We start from the raw sequence: 21,437 nt of genomic DNA, 5'->3' as shown, positions 1-21,437 counted from the left end.
CCCACTAGCTCTGTAACAACATCTACCATTTCTCACACAATAAAAAAGAGAAGATATACAGGGACGCTGATCCCTAGCCCCACCCAGATGACCTCACTGACCAGATGTGGACCACCACCAACAAGGACAAACACCTAACCAACTGAAGCCCACTCACCAATGAAGACACAACCTCTATAAAAGAAAGAAAGAATGAATGAATGAATGAATGAATGAGCAATTATAATGTGCACAGCTACTCAGAAAGAGTATCCTGGTGCTCAAAGTCTCAATGAGACCTATTACTGCCCCACGGGGCAGGAGACCAGGGGTTAATTCCAAAAAAGCCAAGTTTTGAGCATTTTCCTAAATATGTTAACATCAGACAACTGCCTGAGTGTCAAAAGTAAGAGGGTCCAGGCATGTGCACTCTGCACTTGGAAGGATCGGCTACCTGTGCGGACGTGGCATATCTTAAGAATAGAAGCCAAAGTCAGTGTGGAGGACCTCAAGGTTCTAGGAGGCACACAGTGGGTAACTTTCCTTCTGAGGTACTGCATACCGGTTCCCTGCAGTGCCCTAAAGAAGAGAACCAAGGCCTTAAAACAAATGTTCTCTTTTACGGGAAGCCAATGTAAGGCCTCCAGGTGAAGAGAAATATTAATCCTTTGTTTGAGCAGGAGAACCGCCCGTGCGGCCATGTTCTGGACCACCTGTAAGCGGTTAAGCAGATATTCAGGATGGCCTAGATACAAGCAGTTAAAAAAGTCCAGTCTGGAGACAACCAGAGCCTGGACAACAGTCTTCCTGTGATAAAGAGGCAAGAGAGAAAGGAAATTCCTAAGCATCTGTAATAGCCCAAAACAGGAGCCAGCAACTGACAAGACCTGCGCTCTCATTGACAGGGCACTATCCATCATGATGCCTAGATTTTTGACTGTGCTAACAGCGGAGAGTGGAGCTGACATATCTGATGGCCATCACAGTTTCCACTCATCCACGGGTGGTGAGACAAAAAAGATTACCTCAGATTTCTCAGGGTTACATTTAAGCTGGTTCGACCTCAGCCAGGAAAATACCTTCGAAAGTCATAGATTAATCTTTCCACCTTTGAAGTCTGCTCCCTTCTCGCAGGCGAACAGAAGCTGCGTATCATTTGCGTAAAAGATAATTTTATCACTGCACGCTTCTGCCAGAGGAGCCAGGATAGGCATGTAAATGTTGAAAAGAGTGGAACTCAATATCGAGCCCTGAGGCACTCACACTTTCAGGGTAGGGATGGAAGTAGCGAAAGGGGGAGTCCAAACCTCCTGGTGTTCGTCCTCCAGGAAGGAGGCAAACCACTTCAGAACCGTGCCGCCAAGACCACAGTCCTGCGACCTGTTCAGGAGTCTATCATGCAGCACAGTATTAAAAGCTGCATAGAGGTCCAATAAAATAAGCATGGCTCCCCCCCCCCCGGTCGAACTTCTCCTTGATACACTCAGAGACTTCAAGAAGAGCTGTCTCTGTACTATGTATGGATCTAAAACACAACTGACTCTGATGAAGGAGATAATTGTTTTTCAGCGTAGTCAGAGATCACTGAGTTGACGTATTTCTCCAAGGTCTTGTAGAAAAAAGGCAAAAGTGAAATGGGTCTATAATTAGCTGACACCGAGGGGTCAGCTGAGGGCTTTTTTAGCAGCGGGAGAATTTTAGCGCTTTTCATTATGACAGGCACATGGCCAGTCGTCAGAGAAGAGTTAAGGACTTTATTCAATGAAGGCTTGATAGACTTGGCCACAGAGGCCAGCAAATTGGCTGGGCAGAAATCCAAGGGGGAGCTGAATTTCATGCTTTTTTTGATCCTCAAGGACACTTCCGGTAGGAGTGGGAGAAACTGTACTAGTGTTTGGCCATCTATGGGTGCCACAGGAGCTAAAATGATGGCATGGGCGGAGTCCGTTGGGGGCCCCCAGGCGAAGGGGTCCAGAATGGTCTTGAGCTCATTGTGAAAGAAAGACGCAAGTTGGTTAGCCAGTCCAAGGAAGGTAGAAGAGCCATGTCGACAGAAGATGGAGAGGAAAAGGCTTTCACAATTTAAAAAATGTCCTTGCCCTTATTGCACAAGGTCTCAATTTTGGCTGCAAAATACCTTTTTTTATCATCCCGTATTTTAGTGTGGTGGGCCTTCAAGGCTGTTTGTATTCAATTGTATCCTCTAAATGAAAATGTTTGCGCCATAACCTTTCCAGGCATTTGCAGGAGTTTTATTCAGCCTCAGCACCTCATTAAACCAGAGAGCAGAGAGTCTGGCTATCTTGAGGGAGTGGGAGGGCATAGGGACGAGCGCAGGAGTGCAGTGCTGCACCCAGGTCTCGAGATAGAGAGCATCACTCTCAGGATCACCACAAAGTGATGGAGGGTGGTTTTCCAGTGCATCACTCAAAGCAAATGGAGTGATCCGATGGAAAGGTCTTTGTGTATTTACCCATTTCGTGACTGAGGACTGGTGACCCCTTGCAAACCTGTAGACATTGAAACCGATAACGTGGTGTTCTGACCACACTAAAGGAAGGGGCGGATGCACCTCGATCTCAGAATTTGAAAACATTTGGTCAAGGGTATGTCCCTTAATGTATGTGGGATGGGAAATATAAGGGGACAGGTTGAAAATGGCAAGGGACTCGGTCAAGGAAATAGCCTCGGGCTTTGTGGGTAAGTCCAAGTGGATGTTAAGGTCTCCCAAAACCAAGAAGTGATTATATCTGAGAACCAGGGGGGAGATTGCCTCATTGATGGATTTCAAGAAATTTCCAGCTGCACCAGGAGGCCTGTATATTAGGACCCCTTTCAAGGATTGATCTACTGATACAGCACAATGAAATCCAAGGCATTCTGCATCTATCATGAAGTAAGTCCACTCTTGGTGCCCCATAGACCCATGACCCCACTACATCTATAACCTAGGAGAAACCATGATGAGCTATGCGCTCACATCCATCATCAACTCCTCCATCGAAACCTCAACATTCCTGGAGAGTTAGAAACATACAAAAGTCAACTCCCAAATTAAAAAACAATCTGGCAGCTAAAGTGAATTCAGCAACTACTGACCCAACTCGCTGCTACCCTTTCCAGCCAAGCAACATCTTGGTAAAAACGACCAACAAGCAAATCTTCAGCCTCCTTGAACTTCAAAAACTTCTAGATGGCATGCAGTCTGACTTCAGCAGCACCAAAACAGCCTTAATTGTGGCCAAAGACTACTTCCAGGCCACCCTCAACCACAAAGCACAATGCACCTGGTAAAGTAGAGAGTACAGATAGTCACTAATGAGTAGGTGTTGGGCACTTCTGCAGACAAGAACACCAGAAAGCCTTGAGATGTTTCAGTAAGCAATGATAAAACAACTAACTTCATTAATTTCTGGATCTCTCACTTCATTGTGCACCTTCAGAATAAGGCAACACTTACTAAAACAGTTAGGCTAAAACAGCAGCATACAATATTGGTAATAAAATGGTAGCACATTAAAAGTAAGTTTAAAGTTGTAGTAATGCTAACACTTTAGTGTGTTTTAAACAGGTATAAAACAACATTTACAATTGTTAATACAAACAGAACAGCACATGAAATGTTACATCCTCCATTATTTGAGAGACACCTCCCCACCACCCAGAGTATTTGCTTAAACAAATAAGGTAAAATTACTTAAAACTGTTGTTAAACAGAGACAAAATTCCAGCATTGTAAATCTCTGATTTGATATTGTCAAAGCACATATTATTCCTCCGTCCACACAAACCTTTGCACTTTCCAAAGACGTTTTCTCAAACACTCCGTCTTATACGCAAATCTGTCAACAAATTTGGCATAGTACTCTATGAGTCCAGAAAATTATATTAATTATATTTTTTTGTTGGAGCAGGTACCTTTCCCATTGCATTCAATGAAGAACATTTAGGTTTGACGCCATCATAGTATATAGTGTAACCAAGTGAATCTATTTTTCGGTCAAAGATTTACTCTTATCTCTATTAAGTGTCATACCAATTTCTCCCCAGTTCTTCAGTACCAACACCAACGTGAAGTTATGTTGCTCTACAGTTTTATCCATGACTAGAATATAATCTTGAAAATAGATAACATTTTTCACCTCCTCAAATATTTTCATCATCATCCGGTGCAATACACTCGCAGCCGCCGCTAAACCGAACAGCATATGAGTGAATTGATGCGTCCCTTCTGTAGTGAGAAAGGCTATCAACATTTAAGAATCCTCATGCAACTTTTCAAATCCATGGTTGAAAAATACTTGCCATCCTTCACCAATACCAGCAGCTTGCTAATATTTGGGAGAGGAAATCTCTCCATGACTATCTCCTGGTTGAGGGATCTCAGATCCACACAGAATCTCAAATGGCCATCAGATTTTTGGGCAATGACAACTGGAGATAACCATTGTCAAACCTATCCAGATTCAATTATACTCTCTTTTAGCATGTCACTCAGAAACTCTTTGACACCTCTGACAGGAAGAGGTACTCTATGACGTTTTTGATGCATTAGCACATCATTTTCCTTCAACATAATTTTGTGGATATACTTATTCAAGCCTCCTAGGGTGTTTCCAAACAACTTCTCTGCACCGTCCAGCACATCACTCAAGTTTACATCCTCCATAACCATTATTTGGTTGATTGCTCTGGGATTTATTACTATACTGACGTCAAAATGATACATCCACCCTAAAATTGTTTGCATCCCATAGTGCATGCTCCCCTCCATGTATCCCAAAATATCAGTGGGTTCCACTTGATATCCTCCAGGATTGATATCCTTTGCTGACAATGTCACGTTACTCCACTGTGCCTCGGAATGATGGTTTACATTGATCGCAAATCCACCATGAGCTTCACCTCTTTCTCACACATACTCTTCAACAGTGCCTTCACTACAACTAGTATTATATCACTGTAATCACTGTTCCTTGCCTCCTGCACCACTGCCACTTTTGATTTACATTCCTTGTTCCATATGTTAGTGTCTTTGTTGTTTTATATATATATATATATATGTATGTGTTTATACATACACATAGTGTCCTCTGCATCATCATCTGCATGCTATATTGATAGCAAAACACCGCTTTGAATCTGCAATGTGATATGTACAACTAACCTAGAGCACTCCTTAATTTTACCTTTGCCTGTGGGCACTGTTGTTCCCTTCCCATCTTTCTTTTTCACAACAAAATCCTCCTCGTCCTCTCCATTATGACTTCCATCATTAATGACGGAAATATCACCCCCTTTCTCTTTTCCGTTAAGTTCCTTCAGATATATTTAAGGCTCCTCAATAACCTTTGCCAAATCCATCACCTCCTTAGGAGAGGGGTTCATTGCTGCCCATAACCTCTCCTGAATTTTCTTGTCTTTGCACTGTACAATGAGCTGGTTCAGAATCAACTCATCTGTCATAGTGCCAAAGCATCATTTGATCAAAAGCTCTCTGAGTCATGCTACAAATTCATCTATCGATTCATGTTCTACCTAAGGGTGACTAAAAAACGTATACTGTACCATGACCAAATTGAGTTCCTTTGCTAACCTGCCCCCGAAGGCGTTTAATTGCCTCTATGGACACATTAGCAATGGGTTGGCCATAGGGTCCCACAGCTATTGGCAAATATTTACAAATCCTTTGCTCCTTTTTACCTTGTGCACTTATATATAATGCCTTCTTCCTTGCTGGCAAAAAGTCATGTCCAGCCAATGCTATTATAAAATTCTCCATCATTTCCACCCAATCCTCCAAGGTATTGGTGGCAACCCCGTTTGATTTACAGAAATAGTGGAGTTATAATGTTACTGTGAGCAGCCATGCCAGCTGAAACAAATCTTGGGGATTTCTGTGACCTTCAAATGATGTTGAAATGGTGTGCAAATCACTGCAAACGATGTATGCACAACACTGCCATGGCCCACTACTTCCGGGAATGCACATCTTATGCCACTGTGACTGATTCACTACATTGTTAGATGGCAAAATACGGTCTTGTGCAGCGTAAGGTGTGTTGCAGCGACGCGCTAAATCAGGGACTCAGATTGCATTCCTTGAGTGATGCAGAGAATGTAGGCAACACACTCTATATTACAGCAGCAAGTTCCAGGCCTGTGCTCTCACGGCTGCATTCAAGCATTCACCCCATCCGTGAGTTTGAAAATTAACCTTCCTGTTGGTATTTAAAAAACCACAGTACCTGGGCTTGCGTTGAATACTTCCCAAATATTCATCCAACTTCAAACGTAAACTGACGACGGTCCACTCGGCACTTCAAATCCAATCCGGTGTCAGTCCAATCAGCACCATACCATTGCCTCCCGCAGTAACATCTGCAGGACCACCCAGGTTATGTCTACCACCTTTCTCCACATCCCATCCTCATTGCCAAAATGTTATGATGAAAAGATGCCACTGCACACTAGGGTAGGTTTTCCAATTAGCTTTATCGGTGACACAACATGGTGTCAGCCCTCTCCAAGGTGCCAGCATCAACTGACCAAAATAGAATTCCTCCCACCTTACCATCTATACAAGAAACTTTAGCATAGAACTCAGGCCGATGAGATAATAGAACACATGCAAAGACACCCACCACATAACACACTCTGCACTTTCCTTTGCTAGAAAAAAACAGACAGGTGCTAAAGTCTGTGGCACAGAACCCAGGTACCAGAGGGTGCTGTTGAAGTGGAACAAGAACCAGGTCCTTAGGGGAGCAGAGAGCTAAAGTAAAGGGACTCTAGGTGCATGTGTAACCGTGGTGTCAGTGGGACCAAAATGACTCTTCTATATGTCACAAGGATCCCACCAAGTTGTCCAAGATAATCAGAAGCTGCTAACAAAGTTAATGTCCGAAACCCCTGTCTCAGTGCACCTTTTGCTCTTTGTTTAGCCTTCCTCTAAATGTTTTCCCATTTCTTTCTCCCAAATCAATTATTCTGCTTTTACTTCTCCATTGTGCCTCTCTTCCTCTTATCTCTATTTATTTCGGTTTCTTAATTGATCTTTCCTCTCTTGTTTTCTTCCCCACTGATAAATGCATTGTCCAGTTGCTGGTTGGGTCTGGGAGCTGTGAGTTGGATTTGGCAATGTGTGTGCTGGGTTTCTCTTGGATAAATACACACTCATACCTCAAGCAAATATACCTCTTTACCTATAAGGCACTTGTCTAGACCAGCACATCCTTTTACTCCCACTCCACAAGGAAAGGATAAGCAAAGGCAATTATTAGAATCCATCAAGACCTTATGACTCTAAAATCATTTGATGTAGCAAAACTCTTCCCAGGTCAAATAGTGCTTCCCACTCTTTTGACACTAAGAGAAGAAATCTTCACTTGTTTATTTTTTGATCAGGGGTCTTATAGACTATTCAAAACATCTTAGCTGTGAATTGAAAGTGGAGAGCAGGGTAAATATCAATGAGCTTCTGTTCAGTATAACTTATGTTTTCTGGGAAGAGAGGGATTTGGAGTGTGAGAATGTGGGGGAAAAGTATGCTGTACCTTTATGTTTAAGTCAAACCACACACTGAAGGGTCAAGGCACGCTAGTCCGGCACTCGTCAACATGAAGTGATAGGAGTAATTATGAGCTATGCAATGGTGTAAAGAACCAGAGATGTGACCCCCTACGCCTCTAAACAGGATCAATGAGTTTCCAAGCAAATTTCTCAAAATGGTTCAGCACTCATCTATTCAGTCAATTATGTTTGTGACACATTATTTTGGTCCATATTGTACAGATATGAAAGATGAGACAATTTTGTTTCAGAAAACAAATGAACCACACTGAGACCTGCCATGTCTGTAACCCATTATAGAGACAGGGATCCTCTGTCAATGCACACTTATAACTTGTTTTTTATAATGCACTCTGCATATTTCTGAGCACTATAAAAACATGATAGTAGCACATACTACATAGCAATTGGTTTTTGCAACATCGGAGGGATGCTTGGCAGATTTGAACTCTTAACTCCTAACACTCTTCATAGTAAGTGGTGAGCATTCAGAGTATTAAGTTGTTGAGACATCCTGCAGCTAGACATAGTACTCACCTTTTGGACTTGGCCCTTTTGGCAGGTTCACCCCGAAACTTTTTTGCATTCTGCTAGCCTTTTTCTGTAACCTGGTGGTGGTGATTTTAGGCCTCTGAGCACTTCAGCACTGTGGTCCAGTGTAAAGTGCGTGCGCTCTCTGTGTATGTGTGGTGAGATGGGCCTGCCCTCCCATAGGAATGCATGGGGGATATGTGTGTCCATGGTAATTCCTGGTATGAGAGGAGTGCAGGGTTGGGTTTAGTATGTGCGAACACGTGAGAATAAATGCTGCGCAATAGTGTGCGCAGATTTAGGGTGACTGGTGGAGAACTGCCAATTTTAGAAGTTGGCATTTCTGTGTGCTGCCTGATGTGGAGTGCATGTCTGGCTTGTGATTGAGAGGTGCTGGATGGTGTGGGGAATTCCGGGAGCCAGGGTGAGTCAGCCCAGTGGTGAATAGAGAGATCTGCATGCAGATGGGAGGGAGGAGTTGCACCAGGGACCTGAATAGGACTGTGCCTTCCCTCCACAATGCTGGCTCCGCCCCCTGTGGTGCGTCTAATCACCGAGCCCCACCTGACAAAGGAGAGAGGAGCTGAGCAAAACAAAGTGCTCCAAAGCTCCCCTATACCAGTACTAACTGGTATCCCTAAACCCTGTGCTGTGACACAAAGGGAAATTAAGTATAAATATAGAGGCTGTGGCCCCATTAAATTGTTCAGTTCTGGAGTGCTGTTCCTGCCAGGGCATTCTGCTGCTGGGACCCAGGGGGGGCTACCATGAGGACTTGCCTCCCTGGGCCCTGCATTGCTCTTTTCATCTTTAAGGACATCTTGCTGGACTTATGCTTTTTACTACAGGCACTTTGCCAAAGAGCTGTGGCTCCTAGCACCTCGTGAGCACTATATCTTAACTGATCAGGGGAGAATAACATGTGGGCCTTGCAGTGCACCGCTTCAGAGAGAGCAAGAGAGGGAATCCCCAGCGTAGGGATTCCCCCGTGCTGCAGTAGTGAGGCAGGAGTCCACCCTGCATTGTGAGGTATTTTGCGGGTGCCCACCCCGCCTATCTTCCATCACGGTGGGTGCCCACCCCACTAATATCTTTATGTGAAAACGGGAGTCTACCCCATATTGCGGAGGAAAAGTCACCGAGGGGAAACCGCCGGTCCGCTGCCAAATGCGACCCGGAAGTCAGGCAATCCTTGAGCGACGTCGGCGGGGCGGCGGCAGGACCGGGCGTTGTGGCTGTGTTGGTGCGAGGGGAGAATGGGAGCCCACCCCACCACCCGAAGCACCAAAGAGAAGTCCCGGGTCCCAGGAGGGGGCCCGAGTGAAGAGTAAAGGTGGCCGGGGATGCCAATGCAGCGCGGGGCTCCCAGGAGTGAAGGGAAGCCCCGCGCTGCAAGAGAAGTGCAGCCGGATCCCCCAGCGAGGCTCTCATGAGTGAGAGAGACCCACCCGCTGCCCAGTGGATCATGCGGCCCGAGTAGAGAGGAGAAGCGACCGTGCCATAATCCAGGCGGGGCTCCTGTTGTGTAAAGGGAGCCCCACATGCAGCAGTGTGACCGGGCAATGCGAAGAGTGGAGTCCAGGAAAAGAGAGCGAGACCTCCCAAGGAGCGGGGGCTCTCCTGTGAATGCCGCCTGAGACCGGGAGAAGTGGTGCCAGTCCCGCCAGCAAGGAAGATCCCAGGGAGTGGAGATGGCTGGAGGGAGGACACAGGAGGAGTCCAGCAGACCCGGTGAGTGGGGGGCATTCCTGACCCAGAGAGCCGGTGAAGGATGGCTCTTTGTTGTTGGGGCACAGAGACTGAGCAGTCCCGCAAGGACAGTGGGCTGCTCCAACGTTACTGGCATAATTGTTTATAGTGGGCCTAGAAGGGCCCATGCTTCTCCCTGTGTTGGCCAGTTATGCAACAGCTGCCCCGCTGGACAGTGGGCAGCTGCAACGGTGGGCATGTTGGTTAGGAGAGAGTACTAGTAGGGGACTCAGGGCAGAGGAGTGCCCCTGCCTACAGTTTTCCACAGCTGCCCAGCAACTAGTGGACAGCTGCAACGTTTAGGCCAGTGCCTGTGCGCACTTTCTTCTGCTGAATGAGCAGCCGGCCCTGACATTGGGACATAGGGCATTCAAGCCCTTTGAGAAGGCCAGTTGGCCTGGGGGCAGTTTGGTGACGTTGAAAGAGCGCCAGGCTCTACCAAATTGCGTAATATGTCTATTACGAGGAGTGTTGCCAAAAGAATGATTTAGGCCCATGATATCTATGGTAATTTGTTTATGCTGGGGATACCTAATACGTACTGGGTTTATGCTAATGAGGTTTGGGCCTAATGTGTTTATGCCTAATGTCATGTTATGATGTTTCGGGGAGTGCCTATTTGCGTAATGTGTTTATGCTTATGGGGTTAGTGCATAATGTGTTTATGCTGGTGAGGCCCATTGCGTAAGGTGTTTATGCTGATGAGGTTTGGGCCCAGTGTGGGTTCATGTCTAATGTGATACTGCTTAGGTCATTATGGTACCAGTATTTACTGGTTGTGTTTTAGATTTACTTACCCGATCTGATGGTTCTGACCGTGGCCCAATGGGCCCCGTCTTGTATATAATCACCTGTAAATATTTCCTAGTGCCGGTTGGCACAATGTAAATGGGTGATTATGTTTCTAATGTGTTTATGGCAATACAAAGGCTATTTCTTATATAACCTTGTGTGGAGTTCCTTTTGTAGTGTGCCTGAGATGTTGTTGCTGTGTGCGTGCGCAAATGCTTTACACATGGCCACCGGGATAAGCCTGATAGCTCATGCCAAGCTACCAAGGGGGTTACCAGGGGTTATCTTTGGCGTGTAACTCCCTTGTCCTGACTAGAGTGGGGGTTTCTGCCTGGCTTTGGCGCAAGCCTTAGCCAACCAGAAATCCCATTTCTAACATCACCGCTCTGCCTTCCCTAAGCACAGCACACTTCATCTTAGGATGGTGCAACACAACTGTTACAGTTTACTTTCAAGCACCTATTTGTTCCATAGAAAGTGTAGCTGATATTGGGAGTGATTAATTGTGGCTGCTTTAATGAAATATGATTTTTAGGCAACAGAAAAATATGGGATCTGGTGAATTTACTTAAACACTGGTTTTAATCCTAGCTTTGGCACATTAGCATACACATAATCTTTTTCCCCCTACGCCTCAAGTTGTAAATACGTGAAATGTAAGGAGGAAAATACCTATACAGTACATTTCATAGTGAGTATATTTCACAGTACCTCCTCTTTCAATTACATAAAGCGTCCCTTAGTCCACTCTAGCTGCTCAACACGCTTTTCCGTCTGCAGGGCCTTGCAGTCAAGACTGTAAAATGTATTAAGAATTCCAGCCTCTAGTTCTCACCTATAGGCAGCTTTTAGGAATCTGTTGTCGGAAACCTATGGTGGACAATGGCAGAACCTATAGCACATGTGGCTCAGCCATTGGTTGGCTTTCTTCTCAACCTCATTTGCTTGCTTCTCATTTGACGGCTTTCTGATCTCTTCTTGTGTTTATACATCTCATGGAGCACAGCTTTTTATCATCCTTTTGACTGGATGTCTTGCATTTTACCCCTGCTCATACTTAGGGAACTTCTTATTTCTAGTTCTGTCACCACTCCATGGTAGTGCATCTGTTTTCTTGCTATCTCTGTTGTGTGCTGCTTTTCCCTCAAATACCCATCACCTCACTTTCCGTGTTGCTCCCTCCCCCTCCAGCTAACATGTTGCTACCCGCCCTGTCTGTCCTTTTTTACTTTCTTGCCTTGGAACAGTAAACTAAATGTTCCAAAAATGAAAATAAATCATGATGCATCATGATACAGACATCCAATGCGGTCCCGCAAGCAGACATGTTTTATTCTTTTTGTGGATGCACAACAGAATTGGCAAAAAGCACCAGCAAAGAAAAAAGGTAGGATAACACAATTGAAAGGCACAACCAATTACCTGAACCAATGTTTGTTCTACCAAATAAGGAAGTAGAAACGTGGCAGAAACTATCACAGCCTTCATGGCTAAGGTCACATTTTGTATCCTGTATGGGGCAGTCTATTTTACGCCACAAAATGTACTTGCAAGTAATGCAGTCCTGTGAGAGAGCAGAGTCCACATGTTCAAGGTTAAGCTTGGAGCACAATCATGTGAAGGGGTGATGAGTTAACTTGTTTCAACTTTAAACAATACTTTACTACTTTATTTGTAAACTATAATCTTGGCACACCGGATTTTTTAAGAAGTCTATCAAAAACAAACGTTCAAATCAATTTGAAAAAAATAATTAAACAAGTCTCATTTGTAGTGTACTTACAGAAATGCAGAGAAATTAAGAATTGTTGTTATTTGACTGAAACATATTCTAGTGCGAGTCATCAAAGTATGGTGCCAATTTTAGGTACTATTGTGATTTAGGATTTTCTTCCTTTTCGACTTTTATACTTTCCAACACTTGGGGCCAGATTTACGACCCTATTTGAGAGTCTCAAACTTAGACACTGTTTGTGATTCCTAATGGGGTCGCAAACTGCCTGTCTAATTAATATTCATGAGGCAGGTGCAATTTGCGACCCCATTGGGAATGGCTAGCACTCCCAGGGATGGTGGCTTGCTGGGGTCAGCAAATCACCATGTCTGTTACTGCTTTCTTAAATATAGTAGTTTAAAAAAAAAGAAAGAAAAAAGAGATGCATTTAAGAAAGACAAATTAAATGTAAGTAGGCAATAGTCCCTGGGACCAATGCCTGCTCTATAAATATACTTCCAGTGCCAGTCCCATTTTTGAGTGGCTTACCACCCATTTAAAACTGGTGATAAACAATCTTACATCTTACATGCAACTCGCTATTAGGAAGGGTCACCCTTGTCACTGCTCTTCCTAACAGCGAGTCGCAAACCCAATTTTGTGAATCGATCATATGTTACTGACTCGCAAAATAGGGTATGTACATAGGGCAGACCGACTTTGCGGTCGCAAATGGGCGATTACCGGTTTGTGGCCACAAAAAATGGTCGCACATCTGGGCCCTAGTTTGATAAGCAAGAGCAAAAGTGTTGCTCATGTGCAATTGTCCTGAATCGTTAGGCCACTTGACTTGTATCTGTACTGGCCTATTAGACGCCAGGAGGTAATATCAAAAATGTATATTTAATTGTTCAATTTGAAATGATGCTCCTTTGCATGGAAGTATTATGTGCAACAAGCACTTCTCCTAAGAGGTCTTATGGAATCCAATTTTCATGTGTACTAAAATAAATGTACAGATATAAAAAGGTGAAGGTATTATCTTTTTGATGTATGAAGCTTTGCCTTAGAGGATGGATTCCTGTAACGTTTTCTTTTCTTTGTTTATGTTACAGGTTGGAGTAGAGCTTCTCAGTACTGTTCTTGGTGCGGGAGGTTCCTTGATTTGCCCTCTGACCGTAAGTCATGTGCTTGTCTTAGAAATACTGGCATTGGCTATCCTGAAAATGTAGGGGATTCTGATGTTGCTTTTTTACATATTTGATTTCCACTTATTTCATTCAGAATTAATAGTTTTGACTTTAAAAATTAGCTACTAAATCCCTGCATTTCCGCCTGAATGTAGTTCTGTCTCAGCTGCCATGAATCACCTCAGGGTTTGACTTGGGCAGATAAAACAAGGGAAGAAGGCTCTGTTGGCCGCACTCTTCATCTTTGGCTTTTCAAAGTCTTTTCTGCTCCAATCCATATTTGTCTGGTGTAAGAGTTGAATAACTAGGTCTGTAGTTTGTAATTGATAGAGAAAGAAAGTTTGTGAGCAGCAGAGTAACAGAAGTTTGTTCTCCCTCTTTAAAGTATTTCGAGGACCCCATACCAAATCACTCATATTCCATTATGTGACAGTAACCTAATGCAGCCAGTAACCTCATGATGTTAGAAGGAGTTCCACCAGCACAGTTAGCATCCAATGAACAACAGATCTCCGAGTTACTGCTGTCCATAAAAAGGGTGTAGTACCTCACAGAAACTAAGATCAATTGAGCCGTTAAGAATCTTTACTGGGCAACCACTGTCAAGAAAATTTGGACAAAAATTGAGCTAACAGTTTTTTCTTGCAACACAGTTTTTCAAAAAAATCAGTGCGTAATCTCAAGATTTTACAAACAGTTCTGAAATGGCACTTCCAGTTTAGTCCACTACTTCAGAGTCTGCCTTAGTACCCATAACCACCAGTTTAGTCCACTACTTCAGAGTCTGCTTTAGTACCCAGAACCATTATTTCCTTTGTTACAGTTCCAGATCATGTATGTGCCAGTGTAAATTACTGGATGCACAAAAGACATATATTTGTACCACAATAGAAGCAATGGCTGAAACTTTTTGTTTATCTTGCTAATACCTATATCAGAAAATCAAATACAATCAGATTTATGATATCAAATCAATCAACCAATTAGGATTTGTAGAGCACTGCTTCATCACCATGAGGGTCTTGAGGTGCTGGGAGCGCATGTTGAATGTTCTCCTATTGGTTGAACATCCAGGTCTTGAGATCCTTCCTGAACTGCTAGAGCAATGGCAAGTGTGAGAGGTTGTAGGGGGAGGTTTGTTCCAGGTCTTAGCCACTTGGAGGATGCGTCTAGTGGCTACTAGGGAGAGGGATTTTGAATGGAGTTTCCTGGTAGGTTGGTGGAAATACATTTGATTGCTGAGGTACGCCGGTTCTATGTTGCATAATGCCATGTAAGCATACACCCGAAATGCATTGGAAACACCAAATCTCGAGCTTGTCTACTACATGCAAATGCAATGTGAAGTTCAACATTCATCATTGAATCACGCTTTTGAATAAAAGAAGCAACAAAATACGTTGGATTGAGAATTTATTTTCACGCTTATGCTCATTGGTTTATTATGCAATGTTGAGTTGGTTTGCTTGATGACATTTTGTTAACGATTTTAAAACACACTCATGTGAGTGTCATTTAGGTAGTGCAGGCTTCGTCTAGGACATGCAGTCTTAGAAATTTTTAATGTAAGCATGGGTGAGCATCTTGAACTGGCATCTCATTGCCACTGGTAGACAGTGGAGTGACCTGAGGTTTGGGGTGAACTGGGTCCATCTGGCGGGGTCCAGGGTGAGTCTGGCTGCTGTGTTTTGGATAGTCTGAAGTCGCATCATGAGTTACGCTGTTATTCCTAGGTAGAGTGAGTTGCCATAGTCTTGTTTGCTGGTGATGATAGCTTGCTTGACTGTTTGCCTGGTGTTAGGTGGTAGCCATCTGATGACCTTCCTTAGCATTTGGAAGGTGAGGAAGCAAGCGGAGGAGACAGCGCTTACCTGCTTCTTTGTGGATAATGAAACTGTTTGGTAGGTGGATCTATAGGGTATTGGCGCTCCTGGGCAATACGCAGGTAAGTATACTCTGGCACTGAATGAGGATTGTGGTGCATAAGGGTAGGGAGAGCCACCCTTCTCCCATCTGTGTGGATATCCACTGGTAAAACAGAACAACAGTCCCCTGCACACGCTGGATAGCTGAGGAGGAAGCTGATTTTGTAGGCATGTTGGGTGGGTTTGGGCTCAACTTTGGTGGCCACCATACGTTGTTCCAGAGTGTGTCCTTTCCTTTTCCGAAGATGAGTACCTCTGCTTTGTCAGTGTCAAGTTTGAGGCAGATGTTGTTCATCTATACTGTATTAGCACCAAATCTAGTTGCTCGAAAACAGAATGACATAAGGTATTGGCATCCAATGTCAGAGTACTTCCAATATACGTCTGACTTGCATGAATAATCTAGAGGGTTGGTCAAATATCCTGGGATGTTGGTATTATCATATTTTTCAATGTCCCAAAAGCCTAGCAACTTAAGGTGTTCCCCAGTTGAAACATAGATGTCCACTTTGTTGGAGGTGCTGCTGGAATATCATGGCTAGCAACATTTATACATTACTCCTGTGTTACACATTTTACAGGAACCAGCAGCCTCCGTATCCATTCTGTCACATATAACAGCATGAATCTGCTTTTCACCCCAATATTCCACATAAGGTCTTCCACTTTTCCCCAATGAATGTATTGTACTTAACATGGCTTGGTGCAATGTCGGAAGAGTACATTAGAATGGCTTTTAGCTGTGGACACCACAGAAGATTAGAGTTTCAACTACGTTATTTACACCACACAGAAGTTTAACTTTGTTGTTTTTTTCTAAGATTGTGGCAGAAGCTGTCAAAGTTCAACTGTGCTTTGTTTATTGCTTCTACTGGACAACAGTGAGTGTAAGCTCAGTATTCTGGGCAGCATGCAATATTTTACTACAGGCGCAGAACGTGGCTGCCTGTATGCTTTTTGCACTACCTAAGTACTACCATGCCTCAGACCTTCTGAGCCTGCTTCACTGGCTGCAGATAGAACAGAGAGTCTATTTTATGACTCTCTGTACAACACACAAGATCTTGCATGGCCAAGGTCAAATTTTGAACAGGTTGTGCTCACCGTTTTTTCTGGCTCGAGCCCTGTGCTTCGCGGACCTGCATCTGGCCTGTGTCCCCCGGGTGCGCAGGGTAAGAGCAGGTGGGCGCTCTTTCAGGGCTATGGCACCAGTCCTATGAAATTCTATTCCTCTAGCTGCTCAGGGCATGCAAGACCACTGGGCTTTCAGAAAAATGCTCAAAACGTGACTTTTCTCTAACCTTTAGGTGAAATTTTTCCCTGCATGCTCCTGTCAGTTTTAGCACTGGGATGCCCCGGTGCTGGGGCAGCCACGAGCTTTATAAGAACTTATAACATATATACACCTACAAAGAGGAGAAATCCCAGGTGAAGTGTTGACTGTCCCTGGAACAGATACAGATACAGCTATACACACCTAAAACATCCCAATGATCAATAGTGCTTCCTCTGTGCAAAATGTATTTTCACTGCACTAATGCACAGATGCATCTCCGACAGCACCAACACCATAGTCCCCCTCAAGAAAAACAACAACACACACGCCAAGAAAGCTAGATGGTTCACCACTGAACTTCAAGGGTCCTGATGCACTTGCCGCCACCTTGAAAAGGCCTGGAGGAACACCAAATCCACAGAAGCCCACTACAGCTTCAGAGCTGCCACCAACGCCCACCACCACCTCATCAGAAAAACGAGGAATAAAGCAATTGAAGAAAGAATCTCCACTCATGCACACAGCAGAAAAGAACTCCTCAACATCATCAAGAAGTTCGCCCAACCCACCAGCGAGTCCACCGACATCCCTCACTCAGAAGACTTCTGCGACAAAACTCAGCACCTTTTTTCACCACAAAATCAAGAGCATCTATGACAACTTCGACGAAGACAAGCAACACACTGAACCCTCACCAAACACCCCGACACCCTAAAGCCAGCGATCAACACATGGAAGACTATAAAGTCAATCCACTCCAGGGCCCCCACGGACCCCTGCCCCCACCACATTTTCAACGGAGCCGCTGAATCCATCACACCCATGATCTGCCACACCATCAACCGCTCCCTGGCAACCGCCTTGTTCACTGACGACTGGAAACATGCTAAGATCAACCCCCTCCTGAAGAAACCCTCGGCGGACCCCACCGACCTCAAAAACCGCAAACCCATCTCCTTGCTCCTATTCCCAGCGAAAGACATCGAGAAAGCCATCAACAGCCAACTCGCCACATTCATCGAAGAGCACAACATCCTTGACTCCTCCCAATCCGGCTCCAGAAAAAAAACACAGTACCGAAACCGCCCTCCTCACCACAACAGATGACATCCGTACCTTACTGGACAAAGGAGAAACAGCAGCCCTCATTCTCCTTGACTTCTCAGCGGCATTCAACACAGTCTCTCACTACACCCTAATACGCAGATTCCACGATGCAGGGATCCAAGACAAAACGATACCAAAGGGGATGATGGATGGAGCATCTGAGTGAATCAAACACTCAACCCCAGTCAACTGATCTGGGTTTAATCCATCATCATTCTTTAGCTCACTCCACCACCCCAGTTCAGACATGACCATATGCAAATCAGTCTGACCCTGAGCCTCATGGGAACAGTCCAGCCCAAACTGCCAAGCCATGTCTTCCCTGGACCGGAAACAAGCATCCTGAGACCGGATTCGGGTTCATAACCCTCATCAGCCAGGCTATCTTGAATCCAGTGGCAAAGTGAGCAAGGTACCCACGTCTGGGCATACCCTGCCAACTTAGAGCGAACAAAGCGATACCAAAGGGGATGATGGACGGAGCGTTTGAGCAAATCAAACACTCACCCCCAGTCAACTGATCTGGGTTTAATCCATCATCATTCTTTAGATCACTCGCCCACCCCAGTTCAGACATGGCCATATGCAAATCAGTCTGACCCTGAGCCTCAAGGGAACAGTCCAGCCCAAACTACCAAGCCATGTCTTCCCTGGACCGGAAACAAGCATCCTGAGACCGGATTCGGGTTCATTACCCTCATCAGCCAGGCTATCTTGAATCCAGTGGCAAAGTGAGCAAGGGACCCACGTCTGGGCATACCCTGCCAACATAGGGCGAACAAAGCGATACCAAAGGGGATGATGGACGGAGCGTTTGAGCAAATCAAACACTCACCCCCAGTCAACTGATATGGGTTTAATCCATCATCATTCTTTAGCTCACTCCACCACCCCAGTTCAGACATGGCCATATGCAAATCAGTCTGACCCTGTGCCTCATGGGAACAGTCCAGCCAGAACTGCCAAGCCATGTCTTCCCTGGACCGGAAGCATGCATCCTGAGACCGGTTTCGGGTTCATAACCCTCATCAGCCAGGCTATCTTGAATCCAGTGGAAAAGTGGCAAAGTGAGCAAGGGACCCACGTCTGGGCATACCCTGCCAAATTAGGGTGAACAAAGCGATCCAAGACAAGGCCCTCAACTTGATCTGCTCCTTTCTCTGGCAGAACGCAGTGGGTCTGACTCCCCCCTTTCCTCTCGGATCCTACACCCACGACCTGCGGTGTCCCCCAGGGTCCTCCCTCAGCCCTACGTTCTGCTCGCCCCCATCGTCAGTCCCTACGGACTCAACATTGTGTCATACGCAGACGACACCCAACTCATCCTCTCCCTATCCAACGAACCCTACACCACCAGACACAACTTTCGAGAAAACAGCTGCCTACAACTAAAGACCAACAAAACGGAAGTACTCATCATGGGCCCAAACCCCGATGCCTGGAATGACACCTGGTGGCCCTCCGCCCTCGGAAGCCCGCCCAGCCCCACAGACCACGCACGTGACCTTGGAATCATCCTGGACTCTGAGCTCCAAATCGACCGCCGGATCAACTCCGTCTCGTCCTCCTGTTTCCACACCCTCCGCCTACTACATAAGACCTTCAAATTGATCCCTATCAAACACAGAAAGACTGTCACTCACACCCTGGTCATGAGCAGGCTCGATTACGGCAACGCATTCTATGCCGGAATAAACAAAAACCTCACCTGCAAGCTACAGAACGTCCAAAATGCCACCGCAAGACTGGTCTTCAACCTGCCAAGACACTGCCACATCTTCCAGCACCTGTGCACACTTCACTGGCTCCCCATCGAAACTAGAGTCAACTTCACGATGCTAACCCACGCTCACAAGGCCCTCCACGACACCAGACCAGCATACCTGAACAGCCAACTCAAATTTCACGCACACCAAAGGACCCTACGATCAGCCCAACTCTCCTACGCTTTGGTCCCCTGCAACAGAAAGACCAGATCAGGAGGCCGCTCCTTCTCCTTCTGCGCGGCCAGAGCCTGGAACGACCTTCCGCTCCACCTCAAACAGATAACATCGCTCCCCATCTTCGCAAGAAACCTCAGAACCTGGTCTTCGACAGACCCCCTCCTTGATGGACTGGAACCTGTAACCCCCCACGCCCCCCAGCGCCTTGAGACCCTTCTGGGTGGGTAGTCATGCTTAACAAACTCCTGATTTGATTTTGATTTGATTAATGCACTTTGTAAGAGGTTTTATCACTACTATTCATTTATATCAATCCCATGCTGTGTCGCCCTCATATCTATCTCACAATTTTGCCAATCAATCTCTTGTTCATTCACTTTCTATTCTACTCATTTTCTCACCAACATCTCTACCTCAGTACATCTCTCACCATCACTGCAATCTTCTCATCACCTTACATTTTAGCCCTGGTCTTACCTCCATATCTTCTTTTATCATACCTATGTTAAAATGTACTAGTTTGATTTCCCTATCTTCTCTTGCTTCCAGGCTGTGTCTTTTACCTCTGTGTCTGCACACTGTTACATCTGTTAATTTCTGTTTATCTTCAAATATATTACCCTCACTCTAACACTTTTATGCTATGTTCTGTCACTCTCTGACCTCTGATGGTCTCTCTCCTCTGTCTTCTGGTTTAACTTGTACCTCTACCTCTTTGATTTGTTTTCCCTTCTCTTAAGGTTTGCTTTTATTCATTCACACCTTTCTCTGTCACTCACTCACTCACTTCTAGCTCTTCTACCCACCTCTATATCTCTTATACCCAGCCTCAGTTTCCTGTGCCCTGCATATCTTAAACTCACAAAACTCTGTTCCATATTATCTTGAACATTCTGCTGCATCTTTGGTATTATCTAAATCTCTTTAGTATCCCTCTTCAGTTAATCTCATTCACATTATCTTACCATTATAACTCTGTGTCATTCTCATTTCTATTTACACCACTCTAATCTACTCAACTCTATATCGTTCCATCTTTCTCCGAGTTCTTCCAAATCTATGTATTCTCTATGACCACTGTATCTTTCGGGTTCTCTCTCGCCAACCACACTCATTCATTTTGAAGTTTTCCTCTATCACTCTTTCTGTATTTAATCAAGTTTCTTTCTACTACTCCAGGTTCTCCATTCACACCCGTATCTTTTCATTTCATGCTTCATACCTGTGCCATCAGTCTTCAATCTCTCTTTGTCTCATTCTATCTTTCAGTTCATCTTGTTGTGTTACAGTTCACCTCTCTCACAGTCTTGTCTTCTTTAAAAAGAATAGCTGCATTTCACTCACTCCTTCACTATCTGCTTTTTGCTCTCTTTTTGTTTACCTTTCTTGGGCATCATCTTTTGGCTCTTTGTCCTGTTCTTCCACTTTTTTCGTACCCATTCTCTTGATCCTCTATGTCCCTCTCCTTTTTCTTTTTACATATCCACCATTTCTTTTGTTCTCTTTGTTACCTATTGTTTATTTATATCTTTCCCTCTACCGTTCCTTTCATTCTTTTATTTCTATTGGTCTCTTTCACCTTTTTCTCGTATTAGCTTTTTTATTTCTATATTTCACATAAGCTAATATTGTAGCCTCTTAATATATTTCTTTTTTTGT

General features: G+C 44.8%; 1 protein-coding gene across 2 annotated transcripts in view; it reads left to right on the top strand.

The window, feature by feature from the left end:
* Positions 1 to 21,437, top strand: part of LOC146811149 (uncharacterized) — a 244,954-nt gene that overhangs the window by 95,238 nt on the left and 128,279 nt on the right. For both annotated transcript variants that reach the window (XM_085618215.1, XM_085618213.1), the window contains exon 7: positions 13,453 to 13,515. In XM_085618215.1, the coding sequence (XP_085474341.1) occupies positions 13,453 to 13,515 (63 nt within the window). The remainder of the gene's footprint in view (positions 1 to 13,452; positions 13,516 to 21,437) is intronic.

This window comes from Triturus cristatus, chromosome 7, assembly GCF_964204655.1.
Source record: "Triturus cristatus chromosome 7, aTriCri1.1, whole genome shotgun sequence".
NCBI lineage: Eukaryota > Metazoa > Chordata > Amphibia > Caudata > Salamandridae > Triturus > Triturus cristatus.
This window is presented reverse-complemented; position numbering and strand designations above follow the sequence as displayed.